Raw genomic sequence first — 19,663 nt, 5'->3', positions numbered from 1 at the left:
GGTATGGAACAGCTTCCATACAGATTGAGATTAAGAAGACTATGGCTATTTGTTTTAGAAAAGAAATGACTAAGGGGGGATACAATAGAGGTCTATAAAATCATGAATGGCATGGAGAAAGTGAATGGGGAAGTGTTATTTACCCTTGCATATAATACAAAAAATGGAGGTCACCCAATTAAATTAATATGCAACAGGTTTAAAATAAACATGAGGAAATATTACTTCACACAATACACAGTAAACTTGTGGAGCTCATTGACTGGGATGTAGTAAAGGCCAAAAGTATAACTGGTTTAAAAAAAGAATTAGTTAAGATCATGGAGAATATGTCCCTTAGTGGCTGTTAGCCAAGATAGTCAGGGACAGAACCACGTGCTCTGAGTGTCCCTAAATCGTCAACTGCCAGAAGCTGGGACTGCATGACGGGCTGGATCATTTGAAATTATCCTCTTCTGTTCATTCCCTCTGAAGCATCTGGCACTGGCCATTATCAGAACACAGGATACTGGGCTTAGTTGGATCATTGGTCTGACCCTGTATGGCCGTTCTTATGTTCTTGAAATGCTGCTAAACTTCAAAAATAGCAAAGACTAGCAGGAGTTGAAACACAGCTGTGGTTTGCAACCCAGCTACTGAAAAACTTAACATCCTGAATACTAAAACCACAAGGATTTTTGTAGTCACTTTACATGTAAATTTAATCTAAAGAGTTTTCTTTATCTTCCTTATGAGTCTTTTGATATGAGGAAGTGGATATGATTTAACCCGTCAGTAATCACACACAACTCAGACTCACTCTTTTTTTTTTTTTTTTTTTTTTTAATAGTTAATGCCATAAAATGATAGTTAATGCTACTTAAATTCTTAAGTAGTGGCTTTTGAATTCTATAAAACCTATGTCCAAGAAGCGCTCCCTTTGATTCACAGGTGCCCATATTTATCATTAGTGAGCAAGTTAATTTGGGGAGTTAAATACCAAATCTCTCCAAGAGTCTCCACGCACATGTGTTTTGGGAACTGAAAACAAGTCTGAGGTTCTGGACTTTCTACCTTCTATCCTTAACTAGTGCCAGAAAGAACAGCTACACTGAGGGATTAATGACAGATTTAAAGTTTGGTCTTTCAAAAATAGTCAGGGCTACATAACCCAGCTTTCCAAAAGTATATACTGGTGACTTCTAACCTTTACAGGTTGTGAGATATCAAACCTTAAAATTGTTTTATTCTAATTTCTATCTTGTTTCTCCTGCCTTTCCTTCTTCCGATAGCTGCTATAGCTTTTAATTCTTTATACCACTCTGAAACCTAGAACTGCAGCTTCCACATGATGTAAAATGGTACGTTGACTTAATTTAGTTATATAATACTGTCAGACTTGACTATATCATCTTTTTGTTGTTTGTCTTTTTCACAGACAGTGTTTAATAAAGCCACTAGTCATACAAAAGCAGTGTTTCAAAAAACTGAGGAACAAAAGAGAGCTTTGGAAAAGGTAAGGGTGCAAACTTTTCATCTGTGCAAAATCATGCTAAAATCATTGTGGCTTTATTCCTTGTAATTTGAGGCTAAACCAATAATTTAAGGTTTATTCTGAAGTTACAAAGGTGGTCCCTCTCTTTTTGAATATAATACATACCTGACTTTATTTCACTTTTGGATTTTGCTGATAGTAGTCTCATCCCACTCAGCTTTAAGGAGACGGTGTTAACTTATAACATTTATGTCTGAACATTTTTACCTACTGTTTACAAATAATTCTTAAGATTACTATATTGAAAAGACAGTAGAAAAAATACTTAATGTTTTTCAATTTGTTCACTTTGTGCATTTGACAGCACTTTGTTTATAGGCTGGGATTTTCAAAGGTGCTTGAGAGAGTTAGGTGTCCAACTCTCCAGTTTTAGTCATTTTCTCCCTCATTTTTTTGTGAGTGGGTGGGGGTGGCTTTTTCACACACAGCAGCAAGGAGGAAAGAGACATTCTGAGAACAGGAATATAAATGTAGATCCTTTAGAAATTGGTGGAGTGGTGTGAGGGAAAGTATAGTAACTGAAACTACTTTAGCTCATTTTTTAAAGACTTGAACTTGAAATGTTAGACTGTCAGCTCTCTGTCTTTCTAAGGAACATTACTGGGATATTAGGCCTGGTACTGAGCCTTTAACGTATCAAATACATAGGCATTGTCCAGATATACAAGTGGGATTAGACAAGTACAAAAGATTACATTCAAATATGGACACAATATTCCTTTTTATCTGACAATTAAGTACTGCATAAGTGAACACTCACCGTGAATTTATATAGTAATATGCCACAAAGAGGCATCTTTTCCTGATGAATAATGCATAGGGATTACATGAATACATGTGGAATATGGCTGGCTTAACTGCCTCAACACATAGTATCCATCCTAAAGACCTGTCCACACTGCAAATAAAACTGATTAGTAGCACCTGGCTGCAACACTTACTATTGGTAGTATAGGCAGAACCTTGGAAATATCTAAGGCGTTAGTACAGTTATTGAATACAGTGAAGCTTTCTTATAAACTATAATTGTTGTTGGGCTAGGAGTAAACCATGTAATAAACAGGTTCTCTGACTCAATTATACTTGGGCCCTAAAGCTGTTGATAGTGCCACTTCTAATACAGAGAAAAACTGCTGCTCCCCTTTGTCTACTGTATACTGTTGTGTTGTGAAGCAAGGGGGTTCTTGGAATGATAGCATGTTAGAAGGAGAATAATCACTTGATCCCTCTCCCAATATGGAACCACTACTTAAAAAGGAGTGAACACCATCAGTTTCTCCATTACTCTGACGTTCTGGAGAATTTTTCTTCAAAAAGGGAGTGTAGAACTCCAGTGTTGCCAGGAGATAATGTCACTTTGACACTGGAGAACTTTAGGCTGCACTCAAATAGATAATGGTAATGTATTTGGGCAAAACACACTTCCTGTGTCCTCAGTGAAAGAATGCTGCTAACTACCACCTCTGCAGAGAAACTGTGACAAAGTTTCACTGTACAAGGATTAAAGCAGAGTGGGGAATTTTTCAGTCTGTATCTAACAGCATACCGTCTATCAAGTATTAATTTTAACTGCTATATCTAGACTTCGGTCTGATGTCTAAACATACTGATATTCTTTATATAAATAATTTCAACTTTATATTCTTTGTACAGATAGAAACTTACTGTTAGTTTCTCCTATGGGAATTTCTCATACTATCTAATATGTCAAAAAGGTCCATCTTAGATATGAATATTGAAAAGAACACTTATTGTGAAGTGAAAGGTGTATATAAAGGAACCATGGCATAATATCCATGCATTTTTGGACAGCCCAAACTATTAGTTAGTTTAACCTTGTGTCTGAAGAGGAATCTGTTAGGTTTTTGTTTTGTTCTCCCCAACCTCTCAAATAGTGGGCATCCCCCAAGGAAAATAACCGTACAGGATGTCTTAACCCAAAAAAGGTAATAGGGACTTGTGACACATGGACTTCAGAAGCCCTAGCAAATTATAATCTTCTTTTAAACTCTTTGGAGGACCCCCTCTTAAACTTTGAGTGAAATCCTGGTCCCACTGAATTCAATAGCAAAACTCCCACTAACTTCATTGGAGCCAGGATTTCACTTTTTGTGAGCACTTGTCATCACATAAACTTTCACTTGTTCAATTAAATTCAATTAAACTGTCCCGTTTGAGTGGTTTATTTCAGTTTATTTTATTTTAAACTTGTTCCTAATCTTAAACTAAACCAAAATAAACCTGGTTTAAACCAGACTTTTGTACCAGTTCAACTAAATCCATTTAAAATCACACCTTAAACCGATGCAACTCTGTACAGACAACCTTTTAGTCTGTCACATTGTCTTCTGACAATGTCTAGAGAAAAGGACAATACCATGTTGTAAATCCTGGTAAATATTCCAGTACTTTATAACCAAATCTGGAGGCTACCTAGAGATGCTTTCTACAGTCTTTTTTTTTTTTTGTCTAGGTGTGTTTATTTTTAAATATCCAGTATAGTTATTTTTTAACCAATTAAGTATTTCTTTTAAAGAGCTTAAATTGAAAGAGAACTGTTAATTGGCTCAGCAACTGATGGTGCCTTGGAGAGTGAAACTGAACTCTGACATTAGAGGAAGCAGAATCAAGAGCTTCCTTGGGTAAAAAGTCTGGAACATGGAGACTTTTTTTTTTTTTTTTTTTTTTTTTTAAACTAAATATTGTGGTGCTTTTAGACTGTCATTCCTGTGATTAACTGTTGCTGTTTTTCCTTCTTAGGAAATAAATGCTTTGCAATGGGAAATTGAATTTGATCATGAAAGATACAAAAACATAGAAAAAATGTGGACAGAAAAATATGACAGGTATTAGAATGCAATTATGGAATCTCTTTTAATTTTTAAATATCTTACTGACTGTTGTGTGAAGTCTTTCTAATGTCATCTGCCTGCCCCAACATACCAGATTTTCTCGTTCTTCATGTTGTTATTTTCTAATTTTCTTGTGGGTTTCAGAAAATATTTAACATTCATCAATACGCTAGACATGTCTGATTTTTAAGTAATGAGCACTAAAGCTGATAATTCGCAATTCTTTACTCTTGTTTGAAGAGTATATGTTAAGTGACTTTCTTGTTAGAGCTTCCAGTTCAATCTTTCTGCTTCCTTATGCTAACCAGCTGGTACATGACTATTTATAAGTTAACATTATATTTAATTAGGTGTAGAAAATAATGCTGGTATATGTATGCATGTATATAGTAATGTCACACAGTGGTTAATAGTTTTATTTTCTTCACTATAGCCATGAATAAGAATGTGCTCAAGTGGAATGTGATACTACCATTTACCCTGCATTTAAATAAAACTTGGTTTTTGACAGACAGCAGCTGTTACTTGTTTTTGGTTTGTCCTGCATACCCAACCACTAAATTAGTAACGCAGTAACAGACACTTAGAGCACTAACAAGCAGTCTTCCAACAGACATTTTTTGGGGATTATTTAAAGATGAGTAACTTCTCTGAAGTCCAAACAGCAGAATTTCAATTATTTCAGTGAAGATTTTTAGATTTTTTTAAAAACACACACAGAACCAAGGGATAAAGTCATGTAAATTAGTTATGTATTTGTTTGTTTTGTAATTATCAGCTGTTTCCTACTCCTCTAACCTCTCAGGATTATCAACAAATACTCTTTAAAAACATCTACACCCTCCTAATTCATCCTCTCTTCTCGAAAAAGCTTGGATATAACATATAGGCCTTTTAGTATGTCCTAACGGTCATACTCTGCCTTTGTCCAGCTACTGAGGAAAGAAGTTCCAGAATTAAGGTCTTCTCATATAAGGACTTGCTGCCAGACCCTTTCCATTTAAATCATGAATGAGTTAACTTGAGCACCTCAGCCGATTTCACATGTAGAACCACACAAAGAGAGAGCCAGAAAAAACACCGGTATATCAGTACTCTGTTAACGCTTATAGTTGCAAATAAGAGGAACTTGTGTGCTGGCTAGCAAGTGTTGCTGAGTAGCCCAGAACAAAGTTCAGTTGGAAAAGGAAATTGGGAAACAGATTCTGAAAGCTGCAATAATTCAAGAACTCAATCAGTTTAGGTTTTCTGATACCCGAGGGAACAAGATGAGAAGTGTGGGTCTTTTGTCTTTAAGATATAAATTTAAAGGAAGAGATTTCAGTTGATCTGTTAACTGTTTAAAATACCAAAACCATGAGATGTAATTAAATGTATTTTAATAAAAACCTCCAGAGATGTGCCAGGAGATGTCTCATTAATACAACATCAGAACAAATTATATGAAAACAAGACTTGTGTCCCTTCCTCTTCCAGGAACAGGAAATATTTAAATGCAAGGTGAAGTGCATTACCTTTTGATGTACTCAAGAATTAGAAGTACAGGTGTGCTTTAGAATTGTACTTAAGGATACAGGAAGTTTGCACTGTATGCTGAGGATAAAGCCATATTGTAACAGACAAATGTGCCCAATAAAATCACTGTTTTTTAACTTTCAAAGGACATTATGGATTGTCTAACAAATATTTCAAAGTACCAAAATTATGTATTTTTTACATATCTTTTTTAATGACTGTTGCCAGTGACAATGTAGTATCTTCCATTTTTCTCTCAAGTTCAGGGGTTTTTCAGGCATCTTATATTCCATTTTGCTTGTTTGCAATTTTCAAAATGTTTATTTGCAAAGGCTTTGAATATGCACTTCTGCATATATTTAAAATGTTTCTTTTTGTGTTTTTTATAATGAGCAGTACACTAAATATTATTAGCAGAATCTCCCATGAAGAATCATTGAATGTTGAAGAGATATTTTCAACTTGATATCTAGTATATTTTTAAAAAAGAGTTAAAAGTAGTTTCAAGTTCTATATTTGCTACTGGCTCCAACCCTCTGCCAATTTTTGTAGTTCTATGATACAGTATTTCCCACTTTTGAACATATTTTTTTCTCTCTCTTATTGCTCTGGGAAATCTTCACAAACAAAGAGGAAACTGGTTATACACGCAGTCTTGTTAAAAGCACAGAGTAAGCAAACTGAATAAAATAGGGTGGGGGAATTTTTTTCTCTAATCTTTCAGTAATTCTAATAGATACTTACAAAAAAGCTAAGGAAAACATTGTATGACACAAGTGATTTTAACTTGAGATTCAGTTTTAAATAACTATTTCAAAGCTAATAGACTGTTTATTTCCAAATTCTGCAGAGTATATTATGAAAATGCAGCGCTTAAGGAAACATTGAAACTCAGAACAGATGAAGTTAGAACTCTTAAATCTGAAAATGCAAGTAAGCAATCACTGCCTTCTGCAATACTACTACTTTTTTAAAATTACTATTTTTCAATTTTTCATTTTATTTTTCAAAATAAAATTACTATTTTTTTATCTTTAACTACTATTGGTAAATATGCCCAATGGCCTGTGACAGGATGTTAGATGGGGTGAGTTCTGAGTTACTACAGAAAATTCTTTCCAGGTGTGTGGCTGGTGAGTCTTGCCCACATGCTCAGAGCTTAGCTGATTGCCATATTTGGGGCTGGGAAGGAATTTTCTCCCAGGGCAGATTGGTAGAGACCCTGGAGTGGGGTTTCCCCTTCCTCTGCAGCATGAGGCATGGATCACTTGCTGGTGGATTCTCTGTACTTGAAATCTTTAAACCATTATTTGAGGATTTCAGTAACTCAGTCGTAGATTAGGGTGTATTACAGCAGTGGGTGGGTGAGGTTCTGTGGCCTGCGTTATGCAGGAGATCAAACTAGATGATCATAATGGTCCCTTCTGACCTTAAAGTCTATATGAGACACAAGGTAGGTGAGGTAATATTTTATTGGACCAACTTTTCTCAATGGAAGGGACAAGCTTTTGAGCTTCACAGAGCTCTTCTTCAGGTCTGGGGAATGCAATCAGTGTCTAAATAAAAGTTGGGACAGACTGTTAAGCATAAGGGGTTTATTGTATTAATTTAGTTGGAATATATGGGCCAAAAGTGATGATAAACCCAGTCATTGTCCAATGTTAAACAGGGTTCAGGGTTTGTTATACAGAAACCTCAGCCTGCTTAGTACCATGGCAAACACACCATTAAACATCCTTTTAGAAGGAAAATCCCAGGCCAGTGGCAGGACTAGGAATAGTCCTTGTCCAGTGGTCTTTCCACTGGGCCACACAGTTGCTATGTTCAGTGCTCCTCCCCACTCCTGTACATTTTGTAATAGCGGGATGGGGTAGTGGTCGTACTTTGAAATGTTCGTAATGTGTAATGGCTAACACCCAATGAGAAAAATCTTATGGTCTGTGTCACAAAGCCTTGACAGTTTTATTACCTGGTTGTTACCATAACTTTAAATGTGTAAGAGAAGACTCGTGGGTCTCTCTCAAACTTTTCCAGCTCCCCCTCCTCTTTTTTGCATTCACTTATGGTAGTTTCTTCTAGATGTTTAAATTTGTTATCTTCAGTCGCTTCACCCCAAACCTCATCTCACATGGAGGGTAGGAAGAGGGGCTTAGACCTCCCAGATCCTGCCATGCGCACACAAAAGGGGAGAATGTGGGATTGACAGATGCCACTGTCCCAGTTCTTCTCCAATGACTCTCACTTCAGCCCCCAACCCCTCTCAGCTCCCCTGCTATCCATCTCCACTTATCCCCCTCTCCTTGATGCGGTAGCAAACCTCTTTCGCCTCTCCTCTTGGCAAGCATTCATGTCTACTTTTTTAAATACAAAAATACATCACCCCAAAGTAAATCCTCTGATAGACAGATTTTAACAATATGCCATCCAGCTTTTTCCAGATTTCTGCCCACAGTGGGGCTTGAACAGACTACTACTAATCTCCTTGAGCTATCCAGCTGGTGTGAAACTAACCATCCTGTTAATTCCTATGTCTGTGCCTTCCTAGCATAATCTATTAGAAATGAGAATAAGCACATGAGGCTTGCAATGAACCTAACTGGAGTAGCAAAATCTTTTTTCAAATAATGTTTTAAATTGATTTCCCCCAAAGTTTGGGTAGATGCCATGCACTTTGTTGGGGATAACTTGAATGTTGGAGACCCTGATGCAATGATCTGAGCCCTGTTTTGATTTCTATCTGTAAGCAAAAAAGAAAAAAAAAAAGGTTGACAGAAACTCTCAACTTTAAGAGAAGCTGCATTTTTTCGGTGGCTGTATCTTGGGAATGTTTTGGTCAAATGGCCCCGAATTTGGATCACTAACAGAACCCCATGCCTAGCACACCAAATTACAAAGCAATCTGGATAATCGTGTAGATTTTAGAGCACTCAGAAGAGTCAAGCTTTGAACAGAAAGCTGGTTTTAACCTTAACTGTAGGAGAGCTATCATTCTGCTGTAATTTTCTGGTAAACAAAGTCAGTTATTGAGAGATTAGAAGCATGAAAAAACTAATATTTTTCAATGTTGAATTTCATAGTTTTGAATCAACAGCGCTTGGAGTTTCTTGCAATGCTTGATGTAAAACAACAGAAGATTATTCAGGAAAATATGTCCATTAATAAAAGTGGCTTTACAGAAATTACAGGTCTTGAAGTAAGTTTGAGAAGTTTGTTTTCTTTATTTCAGTAAGTATGGTTGGTTGAAAGAGAAGTATCTTTTTTTACGTTTTGTTAACTAACCAAATAATGACGTTTCATGAAACATATTTCCATCCAAAAATTCATTTTGATAATGTATTAGAAGGCAGTGTATCTTGTATAGCAAACGAGAAGTATACCTCCTGTTATTAACTGAGTGCTTGCAGTAAAGGTCTCTTAACCTGTTGGGTAATTATCAGCTTTGCTACTGTTGGGGAAAGGAAGAGCAGACTGAAAAAGCATCAGGATATCCTACTAATGTCAACATGTTTACCACTATCTCCTCAAGCTCTGCTCTACACTTTTCTCTAATGAGAGAAGACTTCTTATGTGGTCTTCAGGGAGCAGCATAAACATGCTGACGATTCTTCTGCCTGTCCTTCTCCTGGATGGTGGAAGCCACTCTTCTAGCTGGCTCATGGTCAGTGGAAGCTATCCCACTATCCTGTCTGTCATGCTGTAAATATGGCAAAAATGGTGGTGGATGACTAAGAATTCAGTTTATGTGATACAAGGTCTGACAGATTTCCAGAGAGCAGTCTGGAATATATCCAAGGCTTTCTTAACTTTCCAGTCTAAAAGGAGAATCGTATTCACAAGGGCAAATAATATTACATGACAGGTTGAATCTACATTCCTGGAAGTGTTCATTCTAGCAAGATTATACTGTAATGGTCTTTTTATTACTTTGGTATTCAATTTCAACTAGAGGGAATATTTTCAAAAGCTTTTAAGGGATTTAGGAGCACAAATCCCATTGAAAATTAGTTAAGCATCACTAAAGCATTTTTGCAAATCTGCACCTAAATCTTTTAACAAACTCATAATATCCAATAGGTGTGGGTATGTACACATTTGTTGAATATCTGACTGCTACTTATTCGTAGGCTGAGCAACTCAGTAATACCTTGTCTACACATTTATTCAGGGAATAGCTTGGCATCTTTAATTGAAAAAAGAAGAGGTTTAATGCATTATGCAGAAAGCATCTTTCCAGATTTTATGTACTCCACAAACAATTGAAGTCAGCATTCTGTTGTGTGGGTCCTAAATGGAACTCTCTGAACACTTGAGTATAAAAATAATAGGAACAGGTGAACTTGTTATCCATGCACATGTCCTAAATAAAATTAGATTCTAATATAGCAAATAATCTCTCTCTCTGGCTTTGAAATTCTTTTCTGTTTAGGGCTTGTTTTCATGGGGACACTCAAGAATTAACTAAACTTGTGAAGTTAAAGCACACTAAACTCCTATGTTGATATTCTCCATCAGGGTTTACTTCCCCTGCCCAAGATATTGCTGCAGGTCTTCAAACCAAATACCAAACTGGAATGATTAGTAACATAGAAAATATTGTGAAGGAGGTGGGAGGGGAGGTTGAGAAGGAACTCAGGAACCTCCATGAGATGAATGTTGTAAAGTTTGAATAGTATTTATCACTTTTTTATTTTAATTAAAAATAAATGGCATGTATGTATAGATAATTTGGGTTTCCCTAACCCCCGTTCCACATGATTTCAGGGTATTTTTATTGGTAAAACTCTAGATTCTTTAACTTACTTTGTGTACGCACATAGAATTGTTTGAGTAACGGATGTGTAAATGCTCTTGAATTTGAAGCTGGCAGTACTTGGAGCCTGCACCTGTAATGCTCCTGGAGGAGAGCCCTGTTCCTGTGCTAAAATGTCAGCTGTAACTCGAAAGCAGCTTCTACAGCTCAGACAAGAGGTAATGTAGTCTAATGTGGATGTGGAGCAGCATAGATGTCTTTTTCATGAAAAAGCTGAGAGAATACTTGCTATTTGGACAATCTAGTACATTTAAAAAAAACAAAATAGTGCTTTTCAAAAATCTCTGCAAACTTTATAAAATGCTATGGTAATACAAATAAGAAGTAGGTATAACACACTAAAAACTTTGCTTGTGTAGTAATTTTTTGTTGTACAACATTTCTATACTGGCAAAAGCCTCACTGTAGATGGAGTTATATTGGCAAAAAACACTCTGGCCAGAGTAGCATATTTTGTTTGGGAAACCAGTATAAGTTATACTAGCAAAAGCACTCTTGCTAGTATAAGCTGTGTCTATACTAGGAGGGTTTGCCAGCATATTTATACCAGCAAACTTCTCTATCTAGGCATTTTTACTAGGTTTAAGTCACCCTTGGTAGGGAGGGTTTAGCAGTTCCCAGAAGGAGGAGGTTTGAACTCTGTGAGAGGCAGGGAAATCTTCTTTTTGCCTCCAAATCAATTTTTCAGCACTAACTTCAGGGGTGGACTGTAGAGTTTAGCACCCAGTATTAAGTGTGGCAGTTTTCAATAGAGGAAGACAGTGCCCTAGAGATCAGGAATATCACTTTTGCAACTCAAACAATCTTCTGTAGTCCAGGCATAATTTTCATCTTAAATCCAAGTTGCTGGCATGGTATATCTCTCCTCTTGCTGTGGAACTGAGATGGATTGCTCCCTTTATTTTTCTTATAATTTTTACCACAATTGATTATGTTCAAGATTCAGCAACCTTTAAACCAGAGCCTAAATTTTCTCCAAATTATACTTAATCAGTACACTTATGGTTTTTTTTTAAGCAAATGAATAGTTTTAAACTCTTACTGATCGAAAAAGGGGAAAAAAGCCAAGAACGTGAAACACATACACAGCTGCATAACCTTTTTTCATTTTTCTAGTGTAAATGCACCATACAGTATAGCACATTATCATCATTCCTAAGATTCAAAGAGGATTTGAAAATAGCAGCAACTGTTCCTTGCTGTATTGGAGCCCTAATGTAATCTGTTAACATAAGTTAATTTTTATATGATCTAAAAAGCTTGCAGGACTGAGAAAGGGATTTATAAAATGAGATTAGATTGCTTTGATTTTATTAATCTTATGTTCAGTTGCTGAATCCCATTTAATCCTTTTGAGTGCCTCACAACATACAGTGAATGGATACTTTATGACCCAATAAAATATATATTGTGGAATTATATTTAATTGATAGGGGAGCAGTCCTGAGTATCCGGTGCTGCTCCTTTACAAGGATGTTCTTGGAATTTGACTGTCCAAAAAAGATTTGCTGCATGAGGTCCTTATTTTAAAGCTAAAGATAGGTGATCCTGAGTATGTAATCATATAATAGTCATAACTATTAAGAGGCATGATTAATTTGTTTTGAATGGATGTTACAACTTTAAAGCCTAAACTAATCTGTTGCATTGATTAGCTGGTGTAAGTGTGTAGGTATGTAAACACCCCTCCCCCACTAATTTAAGAGTGCTGCCTTTTGCAGATATCCAGTTGTGACCACACTTTTATTTATGTATATATGTGGTGAGTGAAAATATAATAAAATGACAGACACAACCCACATGTATGGTACGTTGAAATTATTCAGAAGTTGTGCACAGAGCTATATAAACTACATGAACTCCTTATCGTTCCCTCACATCCATCTTCCTTTTGTCCTGCTGTTGTTTGCCACATTTACTTGTTGCATCTTCTCAAAGTATATTTTAAGTCCCTTGGGTTAAGGACCATGTTTTCCCTTGTATTTGTACAGCTCCTAGCACAATGGAGTCATTAATGCACACCAAACAAGAACATGTGGGGGGGAAATAGCTTGTCTGTTCAAAGAAGCAAGTCCTGCAATCTTTTTTTCTTTTTTTAAAGACACAACTGTGACTTTCTTCCATCACTTATATCATGTATTAGTCTGAAAAAGCATTTCCAGTCTACCTCTCTTAAAGAATAGATTTAGTTAAAAACATAATTTGTGTAGTGCATTTTTTAATTTAATTTTATTTCTTTTATAAGCATGGTATCTTTCCTCAATGTCCTGCAGCCATAGGACAACAGTTCTCTTTTCAAATAGCAGCACAGTTTTGGAAATGACTGCTGTCATGGCACTACTGTACATGGGTTGTTCTCCTTGACACTAGTACCTCACCTTCTAGTAACATAGAACTCTCTTGAACATGTTCACAACCGCTTGCGGCAGCAGTGCTGAGCACAACTGGCATGGGACTCTCCTGCTTCTCTTCAAGGTCTTCTGGAGTGGCAGAGTTAAATAGCACTGCAGTAGAGCCAGTTAGTGCACAGCATGTGCACGTATACACACACTCTGCAGGGGTAAGGATTTCAAATCCCTACTTCACATTTTTTTATATTTTAGCAAGCTAGCATTTAGTCCATTTTCCTTTTAAAAAGGAAAAAAAGATTGTTTTGTGGAAAAGACTGATGTCACCACTTCCCTAAATGTATCTGGATAGCTCTTCCTCTATCTCCATTCACCCATGGAGGCCTGGTGTGAGCGTGTCTGTGTTGGCATATTATGTGATACATTCTAATTTTCCCTTAATTAAAAATAGTGTGACGCTCTGAAGAAGAGTAAAGAAGAAGCATATATAATGGCAGATGCTTTCAGAATTGCGTTTGAGCAGCAGTTAATGCAGAGGAAGGACCAGGCTCTGAGGCTCACACAAGTGAATAAGATCTGTAAAAAAGAAACAAAACTTATAAACTGGAAACGCCTGAAAGAGGATGGTAACTAAGATGTTTTGTCATTTTTTATTGTTGGAATGTAACTAAAATTAATAAATATCAGTAGAAAAGAAGATAGGTTTATTGAAGAGTTCCTTATACATGTGCATACACACAACACTCTGGTTCATTTACAGCTGTGATCCAGTTATTGACCTAGGAATCCTGAGAATTAAGAAAACGTGAGAAAAGTGATGTGAAAACTGCAAATACATCACAGTACTGTTTCATCTAGTTAGGGGTTTTCTGCTGAAGGTTCACATCTTCTATTCTAGGACTTCTGTACATAAATAGAACATGATTGTAATCATTAACAATAATCGTGACAGTATATTGGATCTATCAGTCTAAGTTTATTAATCTAGGGTTTTTTATTCTGCACTTAAAGGATACGGTCTGAGTAAAGTTTGCTGAAAAAAATCCTTAAGTATGGAACTTACAACGTATTGGATATTAAAATTGCAGGGATCTTCAAAATCAAACATACTTGACACCATTTATGGTGTTTATCTTTTTGCACTCAGGTTGGACTGTGAAAAGAGACTGGTCTCTTTAGTCAATCTCATTTTTAGGTTATCCCGTAGTAGCACAGTGTATTACATTTTGGATTCTGAGTACTGCAGAGGGAATGTTTGTTCTTCTTCGAGTAGTGTCCCTGTGGATGCTCCACTTTAATTACTTGAGATGTGCATGTGCCTCTTGAGCCCTTGAGCCCAGATTTTCCAAAGGCAGGGTCCGTTCAGCTCACGCATGCCCTCTATACAACCTCATGCTGCACACTGAGGTTATATAGGCTGCACCAGCAAACCACCCTCAATTCCTTCTTTACTACGTCGGCCAGAGGTGGAACTCGTGTGTGTCTACGTTGTTCATTCCTTACCTGTTTTGTAGTTGTTCTGTTATTAGTTTAGGGTGTCTAGTTAGTGTTGTTTGTTGTTAGATAGTAGTGAGAGGTTTGGATTTTTTTCTTTTCCTCTCCTCCTTTTTTTTTTTCTGGGGAGCTTATTTGGCTTGGCTGGGCATGCCTGGCTTCCCAGGTTTCAAATGTTGTTTCTCTTGTTTGGCTGTCACTGACCAGAAAGACTCCCATCAAAGTGCTTCTGTTGCTTGTGAGAGTCCCATGTTTCCCAAAAGTGTAACTTTTTTGTCTGGTTCTAAAATCTTGATCACGAAAGAATCAGGAGACCAAATTGAAGCTTCTGGTGATGGAGCATTCCCTTCGACCAACTTCTGAGTCAGGTCAGGGGACTGCCCTCTGTACATCTATCGCCAGGCAGATCCAGTGCCCCTTTGACCTTGTCCAATGTCTCCCCTAAGAGGAAGGAAGACTTTGAGGACTCGGGAAAGGTACTGAAGAAAAGGACCTTGGTCTCCCACATCAAGAGCCAGTTCCAAAAAGGCCCCAATCTCCTGCTAAGTCTGCTGTGTCAGAGGCCTTGCCTTCTTGACTCGGTACTGTGGAGGTGAAGGACTCTTCCTCTGCTTCTCCAAAGTGCTCCAGGATCTCCTCACCCCACTGGTATCAAAGCTCCTCAGTACCATCTGGGAAGGACAGGGTGGCCCAGGACATACACTCCAGTAGAACAGCACCACCTATATCAGACTTACCAACAGTGCCTTCATGTTCTGGTCCATCAGTACCAACAAAATCAAATCACCAGACACCTTTGGATCTGGCATCTAAGTGCTCCAGATCAGCAGTACTCTACACCTCACCTGCTGCGTTGGTATTAATCCACTCTGTACCAGAGGAGTTGTGCTACTCCATGGACTTGTCAGTGTTAGACGAGCTGGAGTCCTCACTGCTCCTGGTTGCCGACTGACTCTCCATACTGAGACCCCAGTTCCTGGATTACCATTGCTACCTTGCAGGATTCTCTGCCCTTTTCTACTGGGTCCCTCCTCCGCATTGGAGGACATTGAGGAGGATGAAAGAGACTTTCACTCGGTCTCCTATTTATTAGTGCAGAGTTCTCCTCTGCATCATTACAGGAACCCATACTTTGATAGACATCCTTGTGCATATCAGGTATGATGGGATCAGTCCTGGGTACCACCCCCTCTCCTGTAGTGGCCTCCCCAGTAACAATACTGAGATCTTTGGGCAGCATATTGGCAGCAATTTTCAGACTTCTGGGTCCATTGCACTGGGACACAAGGTTTTCACAGACTCCTCCAACAAGCCTGCAACATGAGGAGATCTTTGAAGAACAGTAGGGTCGGGCGAACAAAGAGGCCACCCCTCAAACTCCTGTTTTGTCCCCAGATGAGGCAGTCATTCCTCCACTACCACTAACATCTGACAGTTTTCACCAATTCTATCACCTTGTGAAGAGAGTGGCTGACACCCTCTTGAGAAGATTGAAGACTCACAATACAAGCTCCTGGACATTTTGCAGTTGGCACACCCACCCAGGTTGCACTGTCCATTAATGAAGTGCCCCAGGATCCAGGAAAGACTGTGTGATAAACTCCTGCTATCATGTCACCAACTTGAAAATGGGCAGATAAGAAATATGTTTTCTGTAGGGACTCAGAATTTTTGTTCTCTTCCTCCCCCAAATCCCTAGTGGTGGATGCCATAAACAAGCGGGTAAACAGTGTTATGCCAGGTCTACCTCTTATGATAAGGAACAGGCAGTATGCCTTATAAAAGGCATTCTCATCTGTGACCCTCCAGTTTTGGATCACAAACTAGCAGGCAATCATGGCCAACTATGACTTCATGAATTACAACAAGTTTTACAACCTTTATTTAATGTCTTCCACAGGAGCATAGAGAGCACTTCTAGGCCATCATTATGAAGGGTCAGAACCTCTTTTCAAACATCCTTAGATGCTGCAGATACCGCAGATAGATCCATCTCTACAGCAGTTGTCATGTGCAAGACGTTGTGGCTCCAGCTGTTGGGGTTCCTGAGAGAGGTTCAGAATACTACTGAGGACCTTCTGTTTGATGGTCAGAAGTCTTCTTAGGGACTATGGATGAGTCCCAGCACATGCTGAAAGACTTCAGGGCCACAGTGAAGTATCTAGGTACGTACACCTCTATGAACAAGAAGACATCTAGCAGTTCTTAAACAGGGATTGTGCCTGGCCCAGTTCTCTGTATTTCACTGAACTACCAAACCTGCTAGAAAGAGAGAAAAATTCCAAAGGAAAAGAGCTTCTCACCCTCCTTCAGCAAATATTCAGTAATTGTCAAAACAATAGTTTTGATGGGTAGGTCAAGGGTTCAACTCCCTCCTTACCTCTAGTTTGCAAACTGTGAACTTTCACCAACCTACCCACTTTTTGAGATCACCTTTCCCATTTCCAACAGGCCTGCTGGCGGCTTACTACAACAGAGGAGTGGATCATGGACATTTTAGCATTGGCTACATGATCCACTTTATCTCTCCCACTCTCTCTTTCCCCATATCTTTTAAGGGACACCTCTCATGAGACTATACTGAGTTAAGAGGTATATGCTGTCCTTCATATAGAAGCAATAGAAGGGGATGGGACTGGTTCCATTGCTTCTAAACAATACCATACCATAACAGGACACCTATTTCCATATAGCAACACATTCTGCACACAGAAAATACCTATGTTTCACCAGGGGCCTGGATTATTTTCAATGTCGAGTACTTTGGCCTCTCTTCAGCTCCAAGGGTGTTCTCAAAGGTGCTAGTGATAGTAGCCACTTATCTTATATGAGAAACAACTTTAGTCTCCCCATATCTTGACAACTAGCTACTCAAGGGCCGATCTTCTGAACCAGTACCAACTTCCACCCAGACAGCGTCTCTCTCTCTCTCTCTCTCTCCCCCCCAGAAATTGGGTCTCCAGCTAAACTTACAAAAATCCATGTTGGGCCCTGTATAGAGAATACCATTCATAGAGGCACATTTGGATTCAGTGGCAGCCAGGCCCTTCCTTCCCACAGACAGATGCATAACTTTGGTGAACCTGGTAGGGACAATTCAAGGAAGGCCCTGTACTACAGTAAGGAACTGTTTGCAGCTCCTGGGTCGTATGGCAGCTTGCACTTTCATGACAGAGTGTAGAAGACTATACCTCCACTGCTTTCAGTGCTAGTTCAGAAGGATCTATTCCTCAACCAGAGACAACTTGGACAAACAGGTCACGGTTCACCTCTGGGTGAAGAACTCACTAGACTGGTGGAAAAATCAATTCTGTGTCTGCGTGTCCCTTTTGTCCACCCAGTTCCAACAATATCTGTGATAACAGATGCATCATTGTTAGGGTGTGGAGTATACCTCAATACCCTCACAACTCTGAGCAGATGGTCACCTCAGGAAACTGGTCCTCCATATCAACCTGTTGGAACTCAGGGTAGTCAGGGAACGTCTGCCTTCAGTTTCTACCCCTTATCAGAGGCAAATCAATCAAGATCATGACAGACAGTGTGGTTTGTATGTTCTATCTATATCAACAAACTGGGAGGAGTTGGATCCCTGTCCTTGTGTGCAAAAACTATAAAGTTACAGAAATTATATATAGCCCATCAGATTCAGATCTCTGTTATTTAGTGTCTTGGAGTCCAGAATGTCAACAGACTACATACTCAGCAGGCACTTCTCCCAGGACTACAAATGAGAGTTGGACTCTCAAATTCTTCATGGAATATTCCAGAAGCAGGGACTTCCAAAGGTGGATCTATTTGCCACATCCAGCAACAGGAAGTGTCCCTTATTCTGCTCAAGAGGAGGCATAGGTCACCACTCTTTGGGAGATGCCTTTCTCCTTCCCTCGACAAAGGGCTTGTTTTATGCATTCCCTCCAACACCACTAATTTTAAGAGTGATGAACAAGATCAAACAGGACAAAGCCAGAATTATCTTTATAGTACCAACCTGGTTGAGGCAAAATCAGTGTCCTGCTTCACCTGTGTGTCCAACCAGCATTCAAGCTTCTGACCATCCCTCATCTCTTCTCTAAGGATGCAGGTTGTGTGCTTCGCCGTAACCTAGAGATCCTCCATCTCCAAGGCTGGCTCCTAGATGGTTCACGGGATTAGAATCCACCTGCTCGTCAGAAGTACAACAGGTATTACTAAACAATAGAAAGAAGTCAACTCGAATTACTTACCTTCTGAAATGGAAAAGGTTAAGCAACTAGTGTCACTGTCACCACCCTGTGCCTAAGTCTTCTTTGCTCTCAGCCATCTTGGATTACTGGCTGAACTTGAAGAGATCAGGGTTATCAATTATCTCTCAAGGTTTATCTGGCTGAAATATCAGCATTTCATTCCCTACTCGAGGAATTTTCTGTATCTACTCACCCTGTGTCCTCTAAATCAGTTAGGCAGTTTAATCCTTACAAACCTTTTACATTTCTTTCACAAAATCTTTTTGAACCAAACATTTAGTGACTCTTTTATAAAACAAAACAAGAAGGGATTGTTATAATAATACTTAGCTCTTACATGGTGTTTTTCATCAGTAGATCTCAAAGGACTTCACAGTCTTTGTGCAAGAACAAAAGTGTATTTCTCATGCAGTTTCAGAAGTTTCCATTTTGTTGACCCATGTTTGCAATAACAAGAGTTTATTATCATTGGTGTGGGCAAGGGTAACATTGCATGGAAAACCATATGCCATATTATGTCCAATTAAAGTCATCTGTAAATTTGGATTACCACTTCATAAGTTAGTAGTTCCTTCCATACCTTACTTTGTAAATATATATTTTATCCCAAAGTCAATCTTTTCTTTGCTTTAAGAATACTAGTTTTCATGTCAAATGAAGTGTATTCTTTTTCTCAGGACTTGTTACATTGCAAGGGAACAAGAAAAGTCTGGGACAAAAGTTGACAGGCATGCTCATTTCTGATGCTGATTGTAGGAAAATGGAAGAATTTGATAATCCTCATGAAATCCTTAGGATGCTAATAGATTTGGTTAGTATCTTAAAAAATCTTGAAAGGACATATTGATCAAAGTTGGCTTTGTTTCCTTGAACAAACAAATATT

At 38.4% G+C, this 19,663-nt stretch overlaps 1 protein-coding gene across 2 annotated transcripts in view; it reads left to right on the top strand.

Moving 5' to 3' along the window:
- Window positions 1-19,663, top strand: part of CCDC125 (coiled-coil domain containing 125) — a 34,661-nt gene that overhangs the window by 11,453 nt on the left and 3,545 nt on the right. For both annotated transcript variants that reach the window (XM_067568906.1, XM_067568907.1), the window contains exons 5-11: window positions 1,418-1,495; window positions 4,295-4,380; window positions 6,752-6,834; window positions 8,979-9,094; window positions 10,762-10,869; window positions 13,511-13,685; window positions 19,457-19,590. In XM_067568906.1, the coding sequence (XP_067425007.1) occupies window positions 1,418-1,495; window positions 4,295-4,380; window positions 6,752-6,834; window positions 8,979-9,094; window positions 10,762-10,869; window positions 13,511-13,685; window positions 19,457-19,590 (780 nt within the window). The remainder of the gene's footprint in view (window positions 1-1,417; window positions 1,496-4,294; window positions 4,381-6,751; window positions 6,835-8,978; window positions 9,095-10,761; window positions 10,870-13,510; window positions 13,686-19,456; window positions 19,591-19,663) is intronic.

This window comes from Emydura macquarii, unplaced genomic scaffold (assembly GCF_026122565.2).
Source record: "Emydura macquarii macquarii isolate MOO-44397 ecotype Brisbane River unplaced genomic scaffold, CSIRO-AGI_Emac_v2 contig_2897, whole genome shotgun sequence".
NCBI classification, from domain to species: Eukaryota; Metazoa; Chordata; order Testudines; family Chelidae; genus Emydura; species Emydura macquarii.
This window is presented reverse-complemented; position numbering and strand designations above follow the sequence as displayed.